We start from the raw sequence: 22,570 nt of genomic DNA, 5'->3' as shown, positions 1-22,570 counted from the left end.
TTTCTTTCTCTATTTTCCATTTAAATTTGAATTTTTTTGTTTCAGGTTTTATTATTTCTTTGTAATTTAACACGTTCAATTATTAATATTACCTCATATTAATTATTTAAGGATAATTGTTAATCAATCATATTACTGTGAGAATAATATTAATATTTTTTTTTTTACTTATGGAAATATTGGAACATTGTCAATATTCTCTTATAAAATAATATATAAAAATTTCCATTAAAAAAAACTGCTAATGGAATGCATTTATTTGTATAGTAATTATGCTAGAGAATATATATATATATATATATATATATATATATATATATATATATATATATATATATATATATATATATATTTTTTTTTTTTTTTTTTGAAATGTAACGAGAATATATAATTTGTAACAGATTCCACCAATTATTTATTGTTTTTACTATTCAAACATAATAACTGCAAATATTTCACCAAAATAATTAATAAAATTACACGCTTATGTATGTTTCATTTCAACTCCACCTTCATGTTTTGAAAAGTAATAGTTATATTTGCATGATATGTTCTCTAATGTTAAAAGTACATTATAATTGTATATTAGATTCATTTTCCCAAAATTTAATATCTTTAGAATTTATTTAAAAAATGATTATAGAATTATTATAGTTGTATATTTAAGATATTGGAGAAAATTAAAATAAATGTTGTGTGTAGTGACAGAGGGAGGGAAATTGGAAGGGGCCACCGCCCCTTGCCTCCATAAAAATTTTCAGTCTATTGATTCCTTTATTGCTTAATGGCATTTGGTTCTAATACTCAGATCAAGTGATCTGAGTTTCAAACATGTTCCTGTAATATTATTTTAAACAAAATATTTAAACTATTAAATTATTGTGGACAAACATGTATGATTTATATATTTTTATCATTAATTTTAATTTTAATTTTTATTTAATTTTAGTTTATATCATTTTAAAAACATCATGTGAGACTTATAAAAATTTTAAAATTTTCAAAAAATTTCATTAGTCTATGTTAATATTATATATGAAATTTTTTAAATTTTTAAATAAATATGTTAATTAGTAATTTAATAATATAAACTTCTATTACTTACAAAAAAATCCCAAAAATGGTATAAAAATAATTTAATGAAATATAATTTTTTATTTTATAAGGTAAATTAAAAAAAATTTTAAAATTAGGGGCCGCCATCGCCGGCCACCCCTAATTCTGTATATATTTATGTTGCATGTACAAAATCATTAGTACAGTTAATTTGACAAATACTATTAATATTATATTCTTCAAAACATTATTAATACAAATCAATTTTACAAAATTTTTTTTTCTTCTGTATAAATAATTATTTCAAATGAACATCAATTTTAAATTTCATTTTGTATTGAAATGTATTCTATACTTGTTTAAAATATGAAAATTCAAAATTTATTTATAAATGAGTTTTTATAATGAAATTTATTTGTAAATGAAATAAATTTATTTTAGTTCAGATTCTAAATTTTAAATATATGAATTAATCACAAACAAGGTATTTGTAAATAATTTTATTTATTTATTTATTTATTCATTTATTTTTTTATTTGAATTTTCCTTTAGCCGTGATACGAGCATATCTACAAACCAAATATTGTGGTAACCTAGTTTTACAGTTTGACTACCGTGAAATTGACTCGCCATTGAAGGGCACAGTGTAAATTTGGAAGAGGCGAAAGGGTATTCAAGTAAAAGCATAATTTAACGGCAGTATCTAGATGCAGGCACATGACCGTCAACAACCTCCCTTATTTCCTTAGGAAAACAAAACAAAACCAAAGAAGAAACCAAATAGCTTTACCTGTAAGCCGGAGACGCCGTCGTTTTAACGCCGGTGCCTCCACCCACCACCACCTCCCATTCTCTCCTCGACGACTAATTCCAAAGAAACAATGAAGGGAGCGTCTGGCTTCTCCCTGCCCGTAGCCGTCGTCATTTTAGCCATTATCTACATTTACTTCTCCACCCTCTTTGTTTTCATCGACGGTTGGTTTGGTCTCCTGACCTCGCCGGGGATCATGAACGCCATCGTTTTCACAGCCGTGGCTTTTATGTGTGTTCTAAACTATGCTTTCGCTATCTTAACGGATCCGGGTCGGGTCCCCGCCACATACATGCCCGACGTAGAAGATGCTGATTCCCCTATCCATGAGATCAAACGCAAAGTAAAGTAAAATATTTATGTTTTTATACAGAGAGAAAACGATTAGCTTATTAGGATATTTGTTCTTTTGAAATGTTTTATTATATATGCTATTGTGCATTAGATCTTCGTTTCTGGTATAACTTTTAATTTGATCATATGATAAATGATAAGGCTGTGGTGGTATAAGCAATGTTATAAGCTGCTTAATGGGTTTATTGATCTGATATTATCTATCTCATTTGCTAATCTGGAGGATGAGCAATCATAGAATATGGCTATATTTATTTGTATAGGATATGCTTATACTATCTTCTTAAACGGGTATATGTATAGAATCTGTGCATATGTGATATGTTAAATGGAGTGCATATATATATATATAGAATCTCTGCATTCTTTAATGCACAAAAACAGCAAAATGATTTTAAATTGTGATCCTAATTTAAAGTGGGAGGAAATGGTTCTGTGAAGAACTTGAATATGAATTAATAAATAAATGGATTGGAGTGATTACCTGCCTCCACAAGTTTACAACTTTATTGGCTGACTAGATCTCTATAACTGTAATAAGCTTGCATTAGGGCAGTCAATTTGTCTTTTTATGATCCTGGTAGGAAATACTTTCACTTGTGGTTCAGCGTGCTAGTCGTTAGTATTGACATCCAATTGTCTTTGAATTTTCTTTGTCGTGGCCATTATAACTTAATTTTTTGTCAAATAGATATCTTAAATGTACAAATGAATTGTAAGCATCTGTTTTTCACACTGCAATGCAACTCAAGTATTTACGTGTAAAGTAAAGAAACTAGCCACATTGCTTTGCATTTGCCATTTGGTGTTCAATCCTCATTAGTAGCTACAAACTAATTTTGATTGTTGGCACTAGGAAAGAGTTGCTTTTGGATTGTCGTATTCATAAAATATTGAATGCACTATGCAGCAAAGCATATTAATGTTGAGGCCAGCCACATGTCCCTAACAGGGCAAATCGAGCATGTGGAAATTGATGGTCTGAAAACTAATTAAGTTCTCACTCTGTGCCTTGTCCAGTCATATATTCTTGTTTTGTCGTATTCAAAAAATACATGCTTAAAATGAGGCTAACACTTTTTACTGAAAATCTAAATTAATCAAGCCTGCAGAAATTGATGTTGAGAAAATAAGTGAGCTTTCTAGTGTTTCCTTTAAATATCCTTTAAATATCCAGCTTTTATATATGTTTAATCAAAGTTAAATATATGATCTTTATATTTTGTGCTTAAAGTTTGCCGTTCCTTTGGTGAAATGTGTGGACATTCTATCTAGAGAATTGGTTCCGTTCAACACCTGAGTTGTGTAATGTTTCGGAATCTTGATTTCATTTTATTGGGATATGATGATATTGTAATATATATTTTCCTATTTTCGTTGTAGATTGTGGTTGTCTTGCCACATCATCATTGTTTTTGACTAATCTCTTCCAATGCATTATTGATATATCAAATCTTCCTCATTTATATTAACCTTTTATGTAAGGCATGAATTTATACTTGTGCCATTTATTTTATTAATGTTTCTTTTTCCTATGTTACATAGGCTTGTAGCAATAGTATTATCGTTTGTGGATGTTTGTGAATAAGGAGGTCAACTTCCAATGAATCAGTTGCCAGTGTAATATTCCTCCTAGACAAAGCCAATTTAAGTGTTTCAAATTCATCAATTAAGATTTATAGCAAAGGTCTTGTTTCCTGAAGATTAAGAAATATTGATGAGTTAATGATCCTCTATGAAAACATATTATAAGGCTAGTGATTTATTAATCTTTTCCTAATATCCTTCTTGATCATCATGCTTCATGGCATACAATTGGGTAGTCATGGCTGAGTTTGAATTAATTTCCCTTCAGGATCCATATTGAATTAGCAAATATTCGTCCTAACCCATTTCTCTATTTAGATAGTGAAGTGATGAGTCCTGGAATACCAAGAAACAATTTCAAAGCCTGAAATTGCAATGTTTGCTAAAGGCTTGCAGTTATCCATATTATTGAGAAGCTTGGATCTTGACTACCATATATGACACTTTGTTAAAATTTTTTGCAGGGTGGAGACTTGAGATATTGCCAGAAGTGTTCTCACTTTAAACCGCCCCGAGCTCATCACTGCCGTGTTTGCAAAAGATGTGTGTTGCGAATGGTACACAAGATCTGGTATTCATTAATGCCTTATCTCAAATATTGAAATTAGTGTGTTAAAGTGCTTCCTTTTGTCTGTAAGGACCACCACTGCGTCTGGATAAATAACTGCGTAGGCCATGCGAACTATAAGGTCTTCTTCGTGTTCGTTGTGTATGCTGTAATTTCTTGCTTCTACTCCCTGGTAAGTCATTCTCTTCACCCCAAACATGACTTGAACACCTACAACTTCATGAGTATGCATCCATGGCTTGTTATCCTTTGTTTCCTTTTAGATTGGACCTATCCTGTTGTGACTTTGCACATTGTTGAATAGAAAGTGCATATAAATAACTGCTCCATAATTTCACTCCTCTTTCCATTCGCATAAATCCTCAGGTCTTGCTTGTTGGTAGTCTAACTGTTGAGCCTGACCCTCAAAAGGATGAGCAGCAAAGTGGTGGCTCTTTCAGAAGCATATATGTATGTGCCAATTAACATTCCTATGGTCTTATCTAATCTTCAATTGATCTCACCTTTTATATACTATTTCAGGTTATTTCTGGACTGTTGTTGATCCCCTTAAGTATAGCACTTGGCGTTCTCTTGGGTTGGCATATCTACCTCATTTTGCAAAACAAAACTACCATTGAGGTTATTAGAAATTAATTAATCATCTCTTTGTTGCTGCATCTATTTGATGGCCTGTTTGATCTTAAATTTGGATGATGTTCTTATTTGGTATTTTGGCAGTATCATGAAGGAGTAAGAGCTATGTGGCTTGCAGAGAAAGGAGGAGATGTCTATAAGCATCCATATGATATTGGAGCATTTGAAAATCTGACAATAGTGAGCACCTGGTTTCCTTTTTTCCTTTTCTTTTTTCTTGGGTCAACAATCTATGTTGCTTCATTAGAAATCTTGGAATAGAGTATATATTCTTCATCATAATTCTCCATATGCATGCCCCAATACAGTGTTCCACTTTCCTCCTGCTGCTGCTTTTTTCTTTTAAAACAGGAAGTCAATTTTCTGATCCATTTGTTTTGCGAAAAATATTTTGCTGGAAAATCTGCATGTGTTCCTGTATTTAGGGGCTTAGCAAAATTGGTAAGGGAAAATTAAAAGTTTCTCCTAGCTAGAGAAAACTTGGCCATTTTTAAGAAAATTGGCTTCCTGTTCTGTGAATAAGAAAATCATTTCCTGCATTTTCTCAATTTCATGTAAAAGATAGAAATTTCTAAGGGAAATATGCTAAATATTTTTTTTTGCAATTACAGGCCACTTGCACCTCAGATAGCTGTAACTTAAATCTTTTTATGTGATATCTTTTCTATTTAATTATAACTTGAAAAAACAAGAAGTCATTATAGGTCCAAACATTTTTGTAGGTTTTTTTTCTAATGAGGAATATCTTTTCCCATTGTACTCCAAATGCTAAAAAGTAATCTCTAATTGATTTTGTGTTGCAACCAAACAACAAAATAATTTTTTTTCCGTAAAATATTCTTATTCCTTGATGAGGATAGAAGACTTCATACTTTCTTTTAGCTTTTATGTTGTTGCCCTCTGAGCAGCTGTATGCTGTATTCAATTGAATTGAGCATGCACAAATATGCTTATTATCATGATCACTTAGCTGGTAGGCACAACTTTAAAATTGCAATACCTACAAATTTGGTTAATTTGTTAATGTTCTTTTTGGGTTTTGATATTTTTGCCTCGGATAAAACCTATTCATTGTTCTGGTGATAGTGGAGCATGTTGGGAGGGACTGAATTTGATTCCAATTTCCTGTTTTTCTAATTTGATTCTGTGCTGGTGGCAATATCTGTATGTACAGAATGCTAGTACAAATTCCATTGGAAATTGTTAATAAACTTCAAGGAAACTTGAAAATTTACCACTGCACAAGTTGTATTACCTTTCTTGGTTCTACATACAGAAAATTAGCATATTCACAAGCTGCAAGACCACATGGTACAGATAGACAAGTAAACTAGTCGCGTGACATACCTTACTTCATTGTTATCATACTCCTGTGGCATGGCTGAATTAGCATCCTAGACCTGTTCCTAGTTAGCTACTGTTGATCATGCTTGGGCAAGGCTTAGACTGGTCTGCATATGCAAGATTCTGGTTAAAGTATGTTTTATGCAGAGTCTGTTAGGAACTGTTGTATAAACTTCAAACCTAAGGATTGTGGCAATATAGAGTTAACCTAGATATAAATTATTAGAAGGTAGAGACTGTTTTAAAATATTAAATACATAAATATTCTTTTATACTCGGCATTATAATTTTATTCGGCATATTTGAACTGTTCTCTGTTTGATTGCTTCAGGTACTGGGTCCAAGAATTTTCTGTTGGTTTTGTCCCACAGTAAGACATATTGGTTCAGGTCTTCGCTTTCGAACTGCATATGATAACTCTACTATTGCAACCACATCCAAGTAAAGCTTCATTCTGCTTTGTAGCGTAAATGCATCAGGAATAGATGGATGCAGAACATGTTAACTGTTGAATGGTGGATTCCCACCAGCGCATAGACGATATTCGGCAATGTGTCCCACCATTAGGCTTAACTTGGCTTAGTTTTGGAAGGGAAAAAGTATACTTTAACAGAAGCCGGTGTCAATGAAAAGCTTTACTGCAGTTCAGGTGATATAAGGGTGCAAAGAGCATTGTCAATAGTTGAAGCCAGTAGGACTGTGAACTGTGAATTATAAGTAGGCATGGGAAAGGTTTTTTTTCTTTATCTTTTTCTTTTTCTTTTTCCTACATTTTACCTTTCAGTTTTCCTGTGGGAACTTTTTGGACAATGGAGGGAATCCTGTGGAGCTGACATACAACTGTGCAGTTAACACCTTGTGTATAAAGAGGGAATTGGAATTCCTGCTTAGGGATGACAGCATGTAGAAGAGGCGATGAGAGAGAGCCTGTAAGACAAAGACAAGCGGATCATCGTTGTAACATAGAACTCATGTAATCTTTGTAACATTAAACATTAAATAATAAATCAAAGTTGTTAAAATGTTTCATTTCCAAGAGTCATCATGATCTTGCATTAAATAGAGAGAAAGAACAAGGAGAAAAGAATACTCGAGCATATCATAATTGAAATTTTGAATTGAAAACTAATATTCAAAAATAAAATAAAATAAACAATAAAAACGTACTATAACACATGTAAAATTAAAATTAACATATTGACTCCTTATTTCTACTTTTATATTCATTTTAGTTAAAGATGTCATACCGATAAAAATGTAATTTATTTTAGTTAATGTCATGCTTATAAACATGTAAGGTATTACACCTGTTAGATATTATCTATATTATATATTGTAAAAAAATATTTTTTTATTTGAATCGTGAGATTATATTTTGATTAAAATTTTAAAAATTCAAAATGTGGAGAATGATATTGCATCTTCTAAGAAATGTTTGAGTTGTAAAAATAGAAGATAATTCTACCGCTAGTTTATTGTATAGTTGACAACACATATTGACTATTTTTTTTAAGCTAAGATTTGGCTAAGATCATATGTAGCTTACTTTTCTTGAAGTGTAAGTAGATGTTGAAATTTTCTATTAAAAATAGAAGAAAGTATATAATTTCATATATATGAATATGACCTGTTAATCATAGCCATCAAAGTATAAACATGTACTAATTGAATTGCAGGAATTTCTTTACTTAGGTTGATATTGAATTCACAGTCTATCTCTTGAATCAATTAAATTTTTTTTTTTTTTTTATTGAAAGTAGTCTATAAAATCATATTTCTTGATTATACTGGTTGTCTTTTGAACCTAAAACACACAAAATGATTTAAAAATAAAAATATAATAGATCCATAAATTAAAAAAAAAAAAAAAAAGCCAAAAAGAGAGGTTCAATTGTATTATGCACATCAATTTCTAACTTCAAATACATAATGGATTGGCTAAGGTCTTTTTAATGTTATTTCCGATTAATTTCAATCACTTTATTATGTTAACTAAGCTACAATTCTACAAATTGGGGTGTTTTTTTTTTTAAGAAATAGCAGCATTTTAACAATAGATTATTTTATTTTTTTATTAATAAATATATATTTAACTAATAATTTATTATTTTTTCGTTAAAATTTTGTTATGGTAAATGAAGAGTTTAAATATTATCATGGTAAATGAAAAATTTAAAAACGTTCAAATAAATTTTTTTATTGAGTGCAAATAATAATTAGTCATTATTTGTTTTTGTTACTGTTTATGTTATTAGAAGATGAGTAGTGTAATAATTTTTTGTTATTATTTGGTAACAAGTAAATTTTAGACATAATTTTAGGATAATAAATTAGCTAATAAATTGTATCATTATTTGTGGTTTTAATTGTATCATTGAGCTAATTTTTCGTTGTTGACTTTTTTAATAGTAAATGCCAAATTTTTTTATTTTTTATTTTTGTTAAAAAGTTTCATTTTTTTAATTTACCTTTTACGAAGTTGATTTATTTAATGCGGCATATAATTTAGTTACTATCAAATAATTGTGCTTCTTAATATTCAATACAATAAAAGCCACACAAGATATTCTTTTGTCAATTCATTGTCTCTTTCGCATCTCTTCATTTTTTCTTTGAAATCTAAAACCTCTCCCAATTAAGATAAAAGAAAATACTCAAATTAGGAGTGTCAAAATGGATAACGACATGTGAACATAATTCGTCTAACACGCGAAATAAATGTATTAGAGTTGAGGTTAAACGGGTTCGTGTCATAAACGGGTCACCCATTTATGATACGAATATAAATGTGTCGTGTTGCAGGTTGACACGTGGATTAGGCGAGTGATCCGTTTATCTAAGAGTAAAGAGGTAATTTTAGTGTAAAAAATAAATATTCCAACTAAATTTCTATTTAAAATCTATTGTTATATTAATTTTTTATTTCTAATTGTGAATCTTGAAAAATATATGTGTTTTATGTATGAAAAATTATTTTTAAATATAATTTAAGTTAAATAGGCTAAACCTTAACAATATCATAAGCAAGTTAGGTGGGTCGTACACAGGTCAACACGACCACTTAGCCTGTTTATGATATTAGACGGGTTATACAAGTTATATATGGGTTAACACGACCCACTTAACCTGTTTATAATATTAAGCAGGTTACACGTGTCGTGTTTGTGTCACTTGTCTAATTTTCATATCATGTTCGTATTGATAAATTTGACACGATTATTAAATGGGTCATGTTCATATTGGACCTAATCGTGTCAACCCTAATTGTATCGCGTGTTTGGCGAATTCGTGTTAAACCCGACCCATCAACCCATTTTGACACCCCTAACTCAAATATTGTATATTCACTCTCCTCAAATGAAGCATCACGTTAGCTAGGCATGGCCGGTTCAGTGAACCGCCGGTTCCGGTTCACTGAACCGCCGGTTCGAGATGTTTAAAATTTTGAACTGGAACCGACCCTTGAACCTCCAGTTCCGGTCCGGTTCCGGTTCCGGCACGGTTCGGCACGGTTCCGATTAACCGACGGTTCGAATTACGGTTCCGATACGGCTCCGGCATTACGCAAATTTTTTTAAAAATAATAAAATTTTGATTCCGATTTCCGAATTCATAATTGAATAATAATTTTAAAATGTTTAGATTTTATTAACTAAATAAATTATTATAAAATGTTAAAACAAAAACTTCTATTAACTTAGAACTATTATTACACTAAATTTACAAATTTTGCTAACTCACTAATATAGAAAATTATAATTTTTTTATTTTGGGCTTGAATTAAATTAAAATTGAAAAATTTTAATTTAATTGCCTACGTATCCTCTTGAAAATTAGAGAAAATCAAAGCCCGCGTAGTTTTTTTTTTTATTACATTGGAAAATAACCTCCCAATTATTACAATTAATTTTAGTCATCGGTGCCACTAGTCCCCGTTAATGAGTCGGAATCATCATCATCGCTTGAATTTTACTGGTATTGAGTTCTCAACGCCACTCTAGTCCAATCGTCAACACACTCTTGCATTTCCACATTATTTAGCGATCATCTTGACCGTGCTGGATCTAAAATTTGTCCACCCGCACTAAAAGCTTGTTCCACTGCAACAATAGAAATTGGACAAGCAAGAATATCTTTTGCAATTGAAGCTAAGACTGGAAATACATTTAAAGCATTTTTTATTGGACGTAAAAATACATTTAATTTTGTTAATGCATCTTGAACACATAAATTTAAAATATGACATGCACATCTAGTGTGAAAAAATTGTCCACCAAATTTAGGTTGACAAAGAGTTTTTAATTCATTTATTGATGCCGTATTTGCACTGGCATTATCAAAACCAATTGTAAAAATTTTTTTAGTCAAACCATATTCTTCTAAAATAATATGTAACATGGTAAAAATATTATGCGCGGTGTGAGAGTCATCAAAAACTCTAAGTGCAATAATTCTTTTTTCAAGTTTCCATTCATTATCAATCCAATGGGATGTAACACCCATATAAGAATGAGTTTGCCAAGCATCACACCAAATATCACAACAAATGGCAATTTTACCATTAAAATTTGCAAATAAATTTTTTAAAATTTCTTTTTCTTTTAAATAAATAGATAAAATAGTCCTTTTAAGTGTATTCCTAGGTATCTTTTTTGCTAAAGGATTTAATGCTTTTTTACAATAGTTATTAAATCCAATTTTTTCACCAAATGAAAAAGATAATCGTTCCATACAAACCATTTTAGCCATTTCAATTTTATTAGTTTCATCACTATATTTAAATAGAGGAGTGTTAGGATCACTATACCTTGATGACGATAATTGAGTTTGAGTTACATCCATTTCTACCTCACTTGGATGATGTGATTTTAAATGCCTATTGAGAGTGCCATATCCTCCTCCAAGCTTGAATGCATATTCTTTTTTGCAATAATTACATCGAACCGCATTGATTTCTCCATTATCTTGAACAATTTTTGCAAAGTGCTTTTTGAAAATATCTGATTTTGGTGGTTTACCTATTGAAATATTAAGAGATATTGCTTCTTGTGGTGAAAAATCAATCAATGGATCATTTGAATCAATTTCTTCCACGCTTTGAGCAACTCGCTTTCCCTTGGAGCTTTGTGAATTGTGTGCCATAATTTTAAATGGAATTATGGGAAAAAAATGAATAAATGGAATATGAAATTAATGGAATTTAGAATTGGATGTATGAAAATAAAGCAATATTAAGAAGAGAAGAGGAGAGATAGAATATAATTGGTTGTGAAAAAAAATAATCAACTCATCATATTCATACATATTTTTCATTTATGTAGTTTCTCAAATTGTCCCTTATAACAGAAAAAAATAATTATATTTTTGGATAATTTAGTAAATTATAATAAATAAATAAATAAATAAATAAATAATTAAATTATAATAAAACAATTATAAATATATCCGTTTAAACTTTGAAGTTTGAACCTTATGTTTATGTAAATTGTTAATTGTATAGTTAAAAAAAAAATATGTATTTGTAAAACAAGTTCAAACGGCTAAGTGAATTAGTGAAATGATGAGCTTTCAAAAAAAAGAAAAGTGAAATGATGATGTTTCCTTTTTTTAAACCAAAATGATGATGTTTTTTTTTTCACATTATTGCAATAAATAATTTTGTTTGTGAATCCGGTTCAAACCGGACCGAAACCGCCGGTTCCGGGCCAGTTCAGGTTCATTTTTTAACATTCATATGAACCTTAACCGGCCTTTGAACCGCCGGTTTCGGTTCAAAATTTTGAACCGCCGGTTTCGGTTCGTCTACAGTACGGTTCGGTTCTGGTTCGGTTCCGGTTAGAACCGAACCGGTGGCCATGCCTAACGTTAGCATATAGGAAAAACTCGTGATCCTCCATTATATATATATATATATATATATATAATGATGATGTGGGAATAATAGAATTTGTTACACTAGCCTTAGTTTAATTTGAAATTTCTACCTTTTTAGTTAGATTTTTACTGCATTTTAATTGGAGAAAATAAGTTTATTTATTCTTTTGAAATCATTTTAGTTAAATATCCTTTTAATTATATTTTTTAGGCATTTTAATTCGAGAAATATGTATATTTATATTCTCTATTTGATATTGTAGTATTATTGTCAAATAATTTTTAAAATTAATAGATTTGATGTTCATAATTATAGATTTTTACGTGATACTGCTTTATAGGAGGTTAATCGAAAACCTTAAATATTGTAAATAAAATTTAAATTTTTCTAATTTATTATGTTTTGAATTCTTTTAAAATATGGTTAAATAATTTACTATTTACTATCAGAGTTTATTAGTTAAATACAATAAAACTAAAAAATAAATTTTTTTAACTATATTCATTCTCTTTAATTTATATGTATTTAGATTATTTACATATTATTGTATTTTAAAATTTTTATAATTTTAATTTAACAAAAACAATAGAAGTATGGAATTATAGTGTTTGACTAATATATTAAATACGAAATCTTTTCCTTTTTAAGTCTAATAAAATTTTTTTGAAAAGAATAGATGTAAAATTTGAATTAACGAAAAAATGGTTATTTAGACATATTTGTTATCATTTTATTTTCTTCATAAAGAGAAAATTCAAGAGTTCTCTTTTTATACAATATTTTATTCTATTTTTTAAAAATTTATTTAATTTTATTTAATTTTCTATGATTTAATTGGATGTATATTTTAAAATAATTTTTTTTAAATATATTATTTCTCTTTGATTTATACGTATTTGAATTATTTACACATTATTGTATTTTAAAATTTCCTATAATTCTAATTTAACAAAAAAAATAAAAATATAAAATTATAGTATTTGACTAATACATCAAATGCTAAAGTTTTTCCTCTTTTAGTCTACTAAAATATTTTTTAAAAAATGGGGTATAAAAGTTTAAATTAATGAAAAATGACTATTTACGCATATTTGCTATCATTTTTATTTTCATCTTTTCTATATTAAAAATGAAATAATGAGAAAATTCAAGAGTCCTATTTTTATTCAATATTTTATTTTACTTTTTTTTTAAATTTATCAAATTTTATTTATTTTTTATGATTTAATTGGATATATTTTTTAAAATAATTTTTTAAATATATTGTTTCTCTTTAATTTACATGTATTTGAATTATTTACACATTATTGTATTTTAAAATTTCTTATAATTATAATTTAATAAAAATAATAGAAGTATAAAATTATAGTATTTGACTAATATATCAAATGGAAAGTTTTTTCCTTTTTTATTCTAATAAAATCTTTTTGAAAAAATAGGCTATAAAAGTTTAAATTAATGAAAACATTGCATTTAGGCATATTTGCTATCATTTTTATTTTCATTTTTTTTTATATTTAACATGAAATAAATAGAAAATTCAAGACTTCACTTTTTATTCATATTTTTGTTCTACGGTTTTTTTTTTAAATTTATCGAATTTTATTTAATTTTCTATGATTTAATTGGATTTATTTTTTAAAATAAATTCTTTTAAATATATTTTTTCTCTTTGATTTACACTTTTTTGTATTATTTACACATTATTGTATTTTTAAAATTTCTTATAATTATAATGTAACAAAAACAATGGAAATATGAAATTATAGTATTTGACTAATATATCAAGGTTTTTCCTTTTTAGTCTAATAAAATCTTTTTGAAAAAAAATAGGCTATAAAAGTTTGATTTAATGAGAAAAAATGGCTATTTAACCATATTTGCTATCATTTTTATTTTCACATGTTTTATATTAAAGATGAAAAAAAGAGAAAATTCAAGAGCTCTCTTTTATTCAATATTTTATTCTAAAAAAATAATTGATGTGAAGATTAAATTTATATTTTATATTGTAGCTACATAGAGCAAGTCTTGATTTATTAGATTAATGTCATAATATCGCCAAATTATAAAATATTTTTTAGCATAGTAAAATAAATTTTGAGTTATTTAATTAATAAAAAAATTATATTTTTTATTAAAGATTTTTCTTTCAATTAGATGTTACATTAATTAAACAAGGATCTAACAAATAAATTCAACATGCAATGCACGTTATAGAAGAACTAGAGTATTTAATTGGATATGTTAGTTGCCTTCTACTCCTTCCATCTTCTAATGTTTGTCTCATTTTTTTTTTTCATTGGTCTCAAATTGTTTTTTTATTTCTTTTTATAGAAGTGAATAATATTTTAAATTTACTGTTTTACCTTATTTAATATACTTCTTCCCCCGACAAATATATTAGTTAAGCTACTAAATTATCATTAGTTAAATTTTGAGACAAAATAAAATTAAAATATCAATATTTAATTTTCACATTTTTTATTTACATCATTGCTCTCCAAGTCACAATTAAGATTTTCCACGTTAAAATTATAGGGTTTCCACTCCATTAAAAAAAAAAAAAAAAAATTACGTGTCTACTCACAATTTTCTGGTTTATTATTTTCCGTTATCTATGGGAATTGTTGTTAATTTTTCAATAAAAAAATTAACTTTTTACTGAAATTTATGATGCACAGACATGGAAATGGAAAAATGGAGAAACACAGAAATGAATACGGGTAAATTGAAATGCAGGGGAAACGCGTATACATAAAAAATATAGAGATTTATTTATAAAATTTAAAAATATAAGAATAAATATAAAATTAATTTAGGAAGGATACATTTAAAATTTTTAAAGAACAATCAATTCATAAGTTTCATACTCAATAAAGAAAAAAGAAAACAAAATATTCAAATGTCAAAATAAAAAAAGATAATAAAATTTTATTAAATTTGAAGTTTGAATGTTAAAATTAAAAATAGAATTATTAGTCATTTTTCAAATAAAATTTGCAAATCATCCAAATTTGATTTGGATTTGAAGTTAAAAGTAACAAACGCCAGTGAATTTCGTATATGGCCCAGTTAAAGGGACTATAATGCAAGCCGATAAATTCTTTAAAAGTTTATGGGCCCCAAATTAAGCATTATCAACTCACGTGGGACAAGAAGTGGATCTTCTCCAAGTCATCATTCTACGCGCTCTAGATTATCGACAACGCAACAAGAGAGCAAGATTTTACAATATAAATAGTTCGTGTATTACACGTTCCACATAGGAGAATAAAGATAGAGTGCCTGAGTTAGTTACAGACAAGAGATGATTTAAGAAAAATAAAGAGAGCTAACAGCGAAGGGAGTGTGATTGTAAGTTTCATGTCTGTGTTCTCTCCAAGAAAATGGACGGAGGAGATAATGAAAACCTATCTGAAATTAACAGGTTTTGCTTCTATTTTTTTTTTCCTGCTCTAGTTTTTCCAGTTATTTATTTATTATATTTAATAGAAAATAAATAGATAAATATTTATTCTTATTAGTGGATTTTCATTTTGATTCGAAAACTTTTAACTCTTTTTGTGATTTGTGTTCTTTATTTGCTAAATTAGTTGTTCTTTCTTGTTTCAGATAATTTTTATCATTGAATTTCTTGGATGATTAGGAAGCAATTTGTTAAAGAAGATTAAATTCATGATTTTGATTAGAAATGAAATTAATGATCTATCTTGTTTCTTGAATCCCAATTTCAAGATTTTGTGTGCGAGGGTTTTATTGTTCCTAACAAAAGATCTTTAATATTTGTATTAGAGCAAGATAAATTAATTGAAATGGATTGTTTTATAATTATTTTTTTTCTTTTTTTGTTGGGATAATCTATGATTTGCCAAGCAAAGAAGAATTTAGAGAGTATCTATAACTGTAAGCTTAACTGTATGTATATGTAATAAATCAACGAATTATATAGCTGATTCTTGTCTGTTTGGGAAAGTTAGTTGAGATGATTACAGAATTTTTGGTATTATGTAGCTTTCTTTTTGGTTTATCTGTTTGTCCTTAACCTCAATGTCTCTAGTTTTCTATGAAATTTGACCGAGTTCTAAAAGAAACATTAGTTATTCATGAACAAGGTACATATGGGTATTCGTTTTGTAGGTAACGTAAGGTTTTTTACCAGATTTATATTCCTAAATGGGATTCTGGGAGGGAATTGGAGTGCGATGCTTTGTTCTTTCTTCTAACTTCATTTCCGTTGGCTGAAAATAATTCAAAGATTATTAAAGACTATCTGCAAATATAGCTGCCTGCTTATACTGGGTTCTTCTACTATTATTTTCAGCTTTCATATCACCAAAGCACTCAATGCAAACATGTTTAACTTGAGTAAGAAAAGGAAGCTACAGGCTGAGCAGTTCGGTTTGCCTATGCCGAAACTTAAATGTTGGGATCATCGTTTATCTCCAAAATCTATTGATGAAAATCAGGAAGTAGAAGACTTCACACAGAAAATTCAGGAAAATGCAGAGAGACACGAGATTGATGATGGATCGGATCCTGAATCAGCTAAAGACAGTAATAGTTTTATAGGAGATTCTGACTCTGCCACATCTTTATATTATGACTCTAAACTTGAAACAGAGATTTCAAAGGAATGGCCTTGTAATGGGCCCTCTTCATCATCGTTTAAGTGGGGCTGCCACAATTTGGAGGACCCCCAATGCCCGCTATATGATTCCACAGCACCAGGCGGTACTGGCAAAGGTGAACCAACATTTGTCGCAGAGGAGCACTATCCTCTCCATAAGTGTAATGGATTACATCAGAACTTTGATGATGCAATTGGAGAATTTGAAAGTCATTCTGACTACACTTGCTCTGAACATGGAACTGACAGCATCGAGCCATTTATACGGAAAGAGCTCGACGATATACTTTATCCTAAGGGGGTGGATTCAAACGTGTATGTCTTGTCTTCTGGAAGATGGAACGTTAACCAAGGTAATCTCATATGTTCATGCTAGTCGCAATATGCAAAATCGGTGGGATTAAATTATTTGGCTTTCTCTGTATCATTCGTTTGGTGCTTAAATAACTTGAGTATTGCTTGTTAATTTTTTCTCCATTTAGTAACTAGCTGATACTTTGAATGCAGATGCTCAACCAGTTGCAAAAAAACCAACCATTGATCAGGAATTTGAGCAGTACTTTTCTATGCTTATGCTGTAGCAGAGAAAACTTACTTTGTAGACCTTGAATGTAAAAATCTGTTAGTACATATCTCTTGTACTGTGGTAATTAGTAAGTGAGACTGTTTATTGGAATGGTCATTGTTATTGAAAAGGACAACCTTTTTCGTACATTCAAAACTCATAAAAAATGCCAGAGACCAGGGCGATTTAAATCTAATACCCCGTATTTCTTGCATTTTTAGGGGAGAACAAAAAAAATTCAAATAAAAATATTGCACCAGCCGGGAATCGAACCCGGGTCTGTACCGTGGCAGGGTACTATTCTACCACTAGACCACTGGTGCTAGTGGTTTCCAATGGGCGACCAAATTATAAATATTAAGTGCATGTATTTGGAAAAAAACATGTACTATCTTCTTTTGAATCTATCTCTGAAAATTTAAATTGTAGGTATTGAAGAAAACTAAGTACTACTTACAATATTGTCACTGGTTATAGCAAGAATTATGTGGCGAAAAGTATCTCAAATTTAATGAATCTTATAATTTTATTACGTCAATTCATGAATTTCAGTAATTTTATCCCAATTTGAAATAAAACAACTATCATTGTTTTTCAGGTAGCAGCAGAAAGTAAGTTGAAGGAAGTGGTCTGAGAAAGGACAAAAACTTGAGACATTAAGAATATGCTTAAGTGGGTGTGAACTAGAATGTAATTAAGCCATGAATAGTCTTGTCCACACAACTTCAATTAAAAGCAAATCAGTGCATTTGGAAAGAAAATGATCAGCTAATTATAAAATCTCTTATTGATTAACATAATTAATTAACCCATCCGATGTTTACAACTCATCTGCTCTCTCCCATCTCTCATTCTTGACTTTGGACCAACCAAAGTACAACTTCCAACCAATTATTTGAGATTTTCCTTAATTAATCAAAAAATCTCATCAGTAAACAAAAAGAAAAAACAAATAATACAAGTGCATGTACAAGAAAAATCTTTGAAAACAAAAATCAAAAACTGAGATAGAAGCCAGTCCGGATCATTGGTCAGTCAAAAATAAATAAGTAAATCAACATTTCGGAAGATCGGACGGCGGTGGTTGTAGCTTCTGATTCGGCTGGGGGCCATCTAACACTATCCATGCCATCCTTAGCCCCCAGCTTGTGTGCACCTCCAGGTGACAATGCATAAACCATACACCTGATCACGAGTTTACGAAATTTTAGATAATAATAATCATAATTAAGAAAAACCATGTCAGTGTGTGTATATAGTATACCTGGATTATCAGCTAGAAAGCGAATGGCAATCCATCCCCCAGCAGGAACTCCAACAGTGTTTCTTTCGACAGGGTCAACCAAATTAAAACTTGCAGGATCTTTATTTGGATCGTAATTTCCAAAACCTTGTCCAACAACAAAGAAATTGAATCCATGAAGATGAAATGGATGACTTTCCGCACCAAGAATACTAGTATCTTGCATTACTAATTCCACACTGGTATTAAATCTTAGCACCAACGTTCGAGTTCCATTGCTGACATTAGTGTTGTTGGGTGGTGTACCTGTATAATTAAACGGTACAGGTGGGTTTTGAGGAAAATCGGCAGTTAAAACTCCATTAGACATTCCAAAGAAATAAGATTGAAGAAGAGCTGTAGAGGGTAATACAAATGACACGTTATTAACCGAAGCAGCAAATTTAGTAGTATTAGTGGGTCCTTGACAGGTTGTGTTGGCAGGGCAAGGATGAGTTCCAAGTCCTACTGTGAAATAGAATTTTCTATCCACAGTTTGTGGTACGTTTGCAGGAAATTTTGAATTTGCTAAACTCCGGAATTTCTTGGTGAAATTTGCTACAAATCCTGTAGCGTTGATTGGTGGCAAGGTTGGTTTGAATAAGGGTAAGTTCTTGGAGATAGTTTTATTTAATGGGTGCTTGTATTCAAGAATGGCTGCAACAGTTGAGTTGTCGAAAGTTCCTCCGCCGGTGAAATAAGGCCTCGCAGCCATTAAAAATGTGGCGTTAGGAAAATTGGGCTTGGTTTTCAGAAGAACATTTGTGGTTTGGCCTGGAGTTATTTGTATTATATCAGTGTCAAAAGGCTTGACATAACTGGCATCAGCTTCGACTGTGGTGAGACTGTGATTGGCAATACTGAAGAAAAGCTCGTCGTTGAGTGCAGCGTTGATTATACGGAGAAGATAGGTTTTTCCTGGCTTTACCTTCAATCTATACGTATCTGTATATAGACAATATTAGTTTCTTGTATCATAAATTCACAATCTAGGCAAGAAATTTCCTCCTCATGAGTACTCATTAATGAGTGAAACTATACCTTTAGAAGAACAGTTATATAGAGGCCCAGGAAGACCATTAATGGTATATGCATCAGAAACATTAGGACCTCCTCCAGTTTGTAGGGCCTGAGCAATAATAGCCTCTGGATCTACATTAAACCACTCTCCTGCAATTTCAAACCCATAATAAACATGATAATTAATTTTTATAAACTAAAACCATATATATATATATATATATATATATATATATATTCAGAAATTAGAAAACAGTAATCAATTACCGAATAGGATGGGAACTTCCTTGTACGGTTTCAGAAAAGGATAAGAGTCGTTTCTTCTAGGAAGAATAATAATGGGTCCATAAAGAGACGATCTTAGCCATGAAATATGAGCATGCCATAACAGAGTTCCTCTCTGTCCAGTAATGGTGAAGTTATAGGTATATGACTGGCCAGTTTGTATTGGACATTGGGTTACATAAGCCGGTCCATCTGCCCAACCGGTAGTAAGTTGCCTTATCCCATGCCTGCAAATATTTTGAATGAGCAAATGCAATGCCATAAAAAAGAAAATGATAAATACCCATTTGATAATAGTTTCATACCAGTGGATTGAAACATTGTTGGAGACTTTGTTAACAACCTTGACAATTACTCTATCTCCTTCTCTTGCTACTAAGCGAGGTCCAGGAAACTTTCCATTCACTGTCAATACGCTTCTTGTATTGCATAATCTTGTAATATTTTGATAGACAATCTTTATTAAGAAAAAATGAAAAATGATCAGTGAATAAGATAAGAAAAATAAGATTCTAATAAAGTATTATTATGTTTTTTACTACTAATAATAATGATACAAAAGCTGGTCGAGCATATCTTCGTCCATTCTGATAAAATTCATGACGACAAAAGTTAATTACATGTACTTTAGTTTTGTTTCTGTTAACTAATGATTAGTGATAATAATTAATAATAATGCATATTTACATTGAATGTGTAGTGCCTTGTTATGGCAGCTGCAGGGTTTGGCAATAGCAATAAAATGCAGGAACTAAAGACCAGAGCTGCCATTGAAGTTATCGATGAACAATGGAAAATACCCATCAGTCTCTCTCTTTTTCTTTTTCTTTTTCTATATTTGGTGAATAGAAGAAAAGTGAAGCCCAAATGGGTTAGGGAGACGAAACAAGATTTATAGTTTTATAGAGAAATAGGAAGATTGATTAGGTAGCAAGAATTAACATTTTAAGTCAGTGTACAGAACAAGGAAGATTAATGGAATTGTCTCTTCATCTTTGCAATTTTTTTTTGGTTGAGCTTAATTTTAGAGTGTTGATAAAGTAAGATTTATTTTTCTTAAACAATTCTAATTATATTTTGATTACTAGAATGACACTAGCCTTTGTTTATTGGTTCGTACTAGTACTATCTATGAACTAAATTTCGAACTGTCCTTATTTTTCTAATTCTTCAAAACTGATGGATTTGTTCTCTTCACCAAACAAACTGAAATGAAAAAAGAATGGAAAATTTGGACTCAGGTTTTCATAGTTGGAAAGTTCATCACAAATTTTCCAACGAAGTAATATTGTAAGGAGCATTATGAAGATTATTTACAATACTTCGAGAAATTTAATTTCAAATTTTCATATTAATATCATAATATTTTGACAGCGTGCCTCCCAAAATCTATGAAAAAATAAAAGAAGAAATGAGCTTAACGCTATGTTCAGCAATAATTTTTTATATAGCTTTTAACTTTTGTTATAGTACTTACTAACACAGTGTAAAATAGTTTTTTATAAAAAGTTAACTTATGTAATGTTTTTAACATTTTATGAAAAATTGTTCGAACAGCTAATACCCGAACGCTACTAAAACAACTAACAGTTATCAAAACAACTAATTTTGTCGAACAGACCCTTAATATTATATTAGAAACTTCTAAACCTTTCTTAATTATTACTGCATTACGACTTACCAAATATCGTGAAGTGTTAAAGTTAGAGGATTTCTTCAAAAATATTATGGACTGAAATTTCTTTTCTTATTATCTTATTTTTCTGGATACGATGTTCACCAATTTGGTTACAGGTTGCATTCATTGTCTGCTAGTCCTTTCGTAACTTGTTGTGTTGACTATGCTTTTCCAACAAAGTTAAGGATTAAGAGAAAGAAGATTCTGCTTATATTAATACTAATTAAGTAGCCATTTACTCCATAATAAAATAGCTTGTAAGAGGAGTTTGGGTAGTTGAACTGAATCCTGCATTCCTAATTGCCTTGGAAGTTAAATTCTTGGGCTTCTATCTCAGCCTTTCTCTACCTATTCTATCTTTGGAACGAAGGAATATTATCATGCAGGATGCACCATACAAATAGTATGATTTTCAAATAAGCAAACCCTTCTTTTTAAAATGTATATATCATATGCTAACTCTGGTTTGGTTCACGTCCATGCCACTAATTATGGTGGTCAACATATATAATTTATATAAAGAAGCTAATGAGGTATATTTATAAATAAAAATAATAAAAAAAAACTAAAAAAAGGAAGAAAGAAAGAGAGGTCAGGTGATAGATCATCTTTACTTGGGATGTCTCTGTTTTAGTCAGTGAAGTTCCTTTGCAGTAACTTACTGGGAGATAACGATGTGTCAACTGCATTGAACCATGCCATGTTTGTTTGAGAAGTGATATCTTTGCTCGGAAATGCCCTAACGGTGTGAGGTTTATGCTTTACAAGATCAATTAATCTTCATAGCTAAAGTTAATTTAATTTAATTGGAAGCTAAATTTACTCTCACTTTATTGATTATAATTGAACTTTTACATTCACAATTTTTTTAAAAAAAAA

General features: G+C 29.8%; 3 protein-coding genes and 1 non-coding gene across 4 annotated transcripts; 2 read left to right on the top strand and 2 right to left on the bottom strand.

Moving 5' to 3' along the window:
• Window positions 1-1,782: 1,782 nt before the first annotated feature.
• LOC105636316 (DHHC-type zinc finger family protein) lies at window positions 1,783-7,385 on the top strand. Its single transcript, XM_012219575.4, has 7 exons — window positions 1,783-2,210; window positions 4,273-4,365; window positions 4,447-4,548; window positions 4,743-4,826; window positions 4,899-4,997; window positions 5,097-5,192; window positions 6,688-7,385. The coding sequence occupies exons 1-7, from the start codon at window positions 1,938-1,940 to the stop codon at window positions 6,799-6,801; spliced, it is 861 nt and encodes a 286-aa protein (XP_012074965.1). The 5' UTR covers window positions 1,783-1,937; the 3' UTR covers window positions 6,802-7,385.
• Window positions 7,386-15,505: 8,120 nt separating this feature from the next.
• On the top strand, window positions 15,506-17,556 carry LOC105636315 (uncharacterized). Its single transcript, XM_012219574.4, has 3 exons — window positions 15,506-15,661; window positions 16,556-17,214; window positions 17,369-17,556. The coding sequence occupies exons 1-3, from the start codon at window positions 15,621-15,623 to the stop codon at window positions 17,440-17,442; spliced, it is 774 nt and encodes a 257-aa protein (XP_012074964.1). The 5' UTR covers window positions 15,506-15,620; the 3' UTR covers window positions 17,443-17,556.
• Window positions 17,557-17,678: 122 nt separating this feature from the next.
• Window positions 17,679-17,749, bottom strand: TRNAG-GCC (transfer RNA glycine (anticodon GCC)). Its single transcript has one exon. It is a non-coding gene; the product is annotated as a tRNA-Gly (tRNA).
• Window positions 17,750-18,187: 438 nt separating this feature from the next.
• LOC105636314 (laccase-17) lies at window positions 18,188-20,903 on the bottom strand. The gene is made up of 6 exons (XM_012219573.3): window positions 20,701-20,903; window positions 20,319-20,470; window positions 19,996-20,240; window positions 19,750-19,878; window positions 18,691-19,653; window positions 18,188-18,611 (listed from the first exon to the last, which is right to left on the bottom strand). Exons 1-6 carry the CDS (start codon window positions 20,815-20,817, stop codon window positions 18,481-18,483), a joined length of 1,737 nt encoding a protein of 578 aa, XP_012074963.1. The 5' UTR covers window positions 20,818-20,903; the 3' UTR covers window positions 18,188-18,480.
• Window positions 20,904-22,570: the final 1,667 nt, after the last annotated feature.

Source organism: Jatropha curcas, chromosome 2, assembly GCF_041381405.1.
Source record: "Jatropha curcas cultivar XTBG-Jc1 chromosome 2, XTBG_Jcur_1.0, whole genome shotgun sequence".
Lineage (NCBI taxonomy): Eukaryota > Viridiplantae > Streptophyta > Magnoliopsida > Malpighiales > Euphorbiaceae > Jatropha > Jatropha curcas.
The sequence above is the reverse complement of the archived record's forward strand: the minus strand, read 5'-3'. Positions and strand labels throughout refer to the sequence as shown.

Bases quoted from the DNA above. Each gene is read 5' to 3' on its own strand.
- LOC105636316 (XM_012219575.4), top strand. From the start codon at position 1,938: ATGAAGGGAGCGTCTGGCTTCTCCCTGCCCGTAGCCGTCGTCATTTTA. The intron at 4,549-4,742 runs GTAAGTCATTCT...ATAAATCCTCAG, and splicing joins TTTCTTGCTTCTACTCCCTG to GTCTTGCTTGTTGGTAGTCT. The intron at 4,998-5,096 runs GTTATTAGAAAT...GTATTTTGGCAG, and splicing joins AAAACAAAACTACCATTGAG to TATCATGAAGGAGTAAGAGC.
- LOC105636314 (XM_012219573.3), bottom strand. From the start codon at position 20,817: ATGGGTATTTTCCATTGTTCATCGATAACTTCAATGGCAGCTCTGGTC. The intron at 20,471-20,700 runs GTAAATATGCAT...TTCTTAATAAAG, and splicing joins CAAGGCACTACACATTCAAT to ATTGTCTATCAAAATATTAC. The intron at 19,654-19,749 runs GTATAGTTTCAC...GTCTATATACAG, and splicing joins ATATAACTGTTCTTCTAAAG to ATACGTATAGATTGAAGGTA.
- LOC105636315 (XM_012219574.4), top strand. From the start codon at position 15,621: ATGGACGGAGGAGATAATGAAAACCTATCTGAAATTAACAG. The intron at 15,662-16,555 runs GTTTTGCTTCTA...TATTATTTTCAG, and splicing joins AACCTATCTGAAATTAACAG to CTTTCATATCACCAAAGCAC. The intron at 17,215-17,368 runs GTAATCTCATAT...CTTTGAATGCAG, and splicing joins AAGATGGAACGTTAACCAAG to ATGCTCAACCAGTTGCAAAA.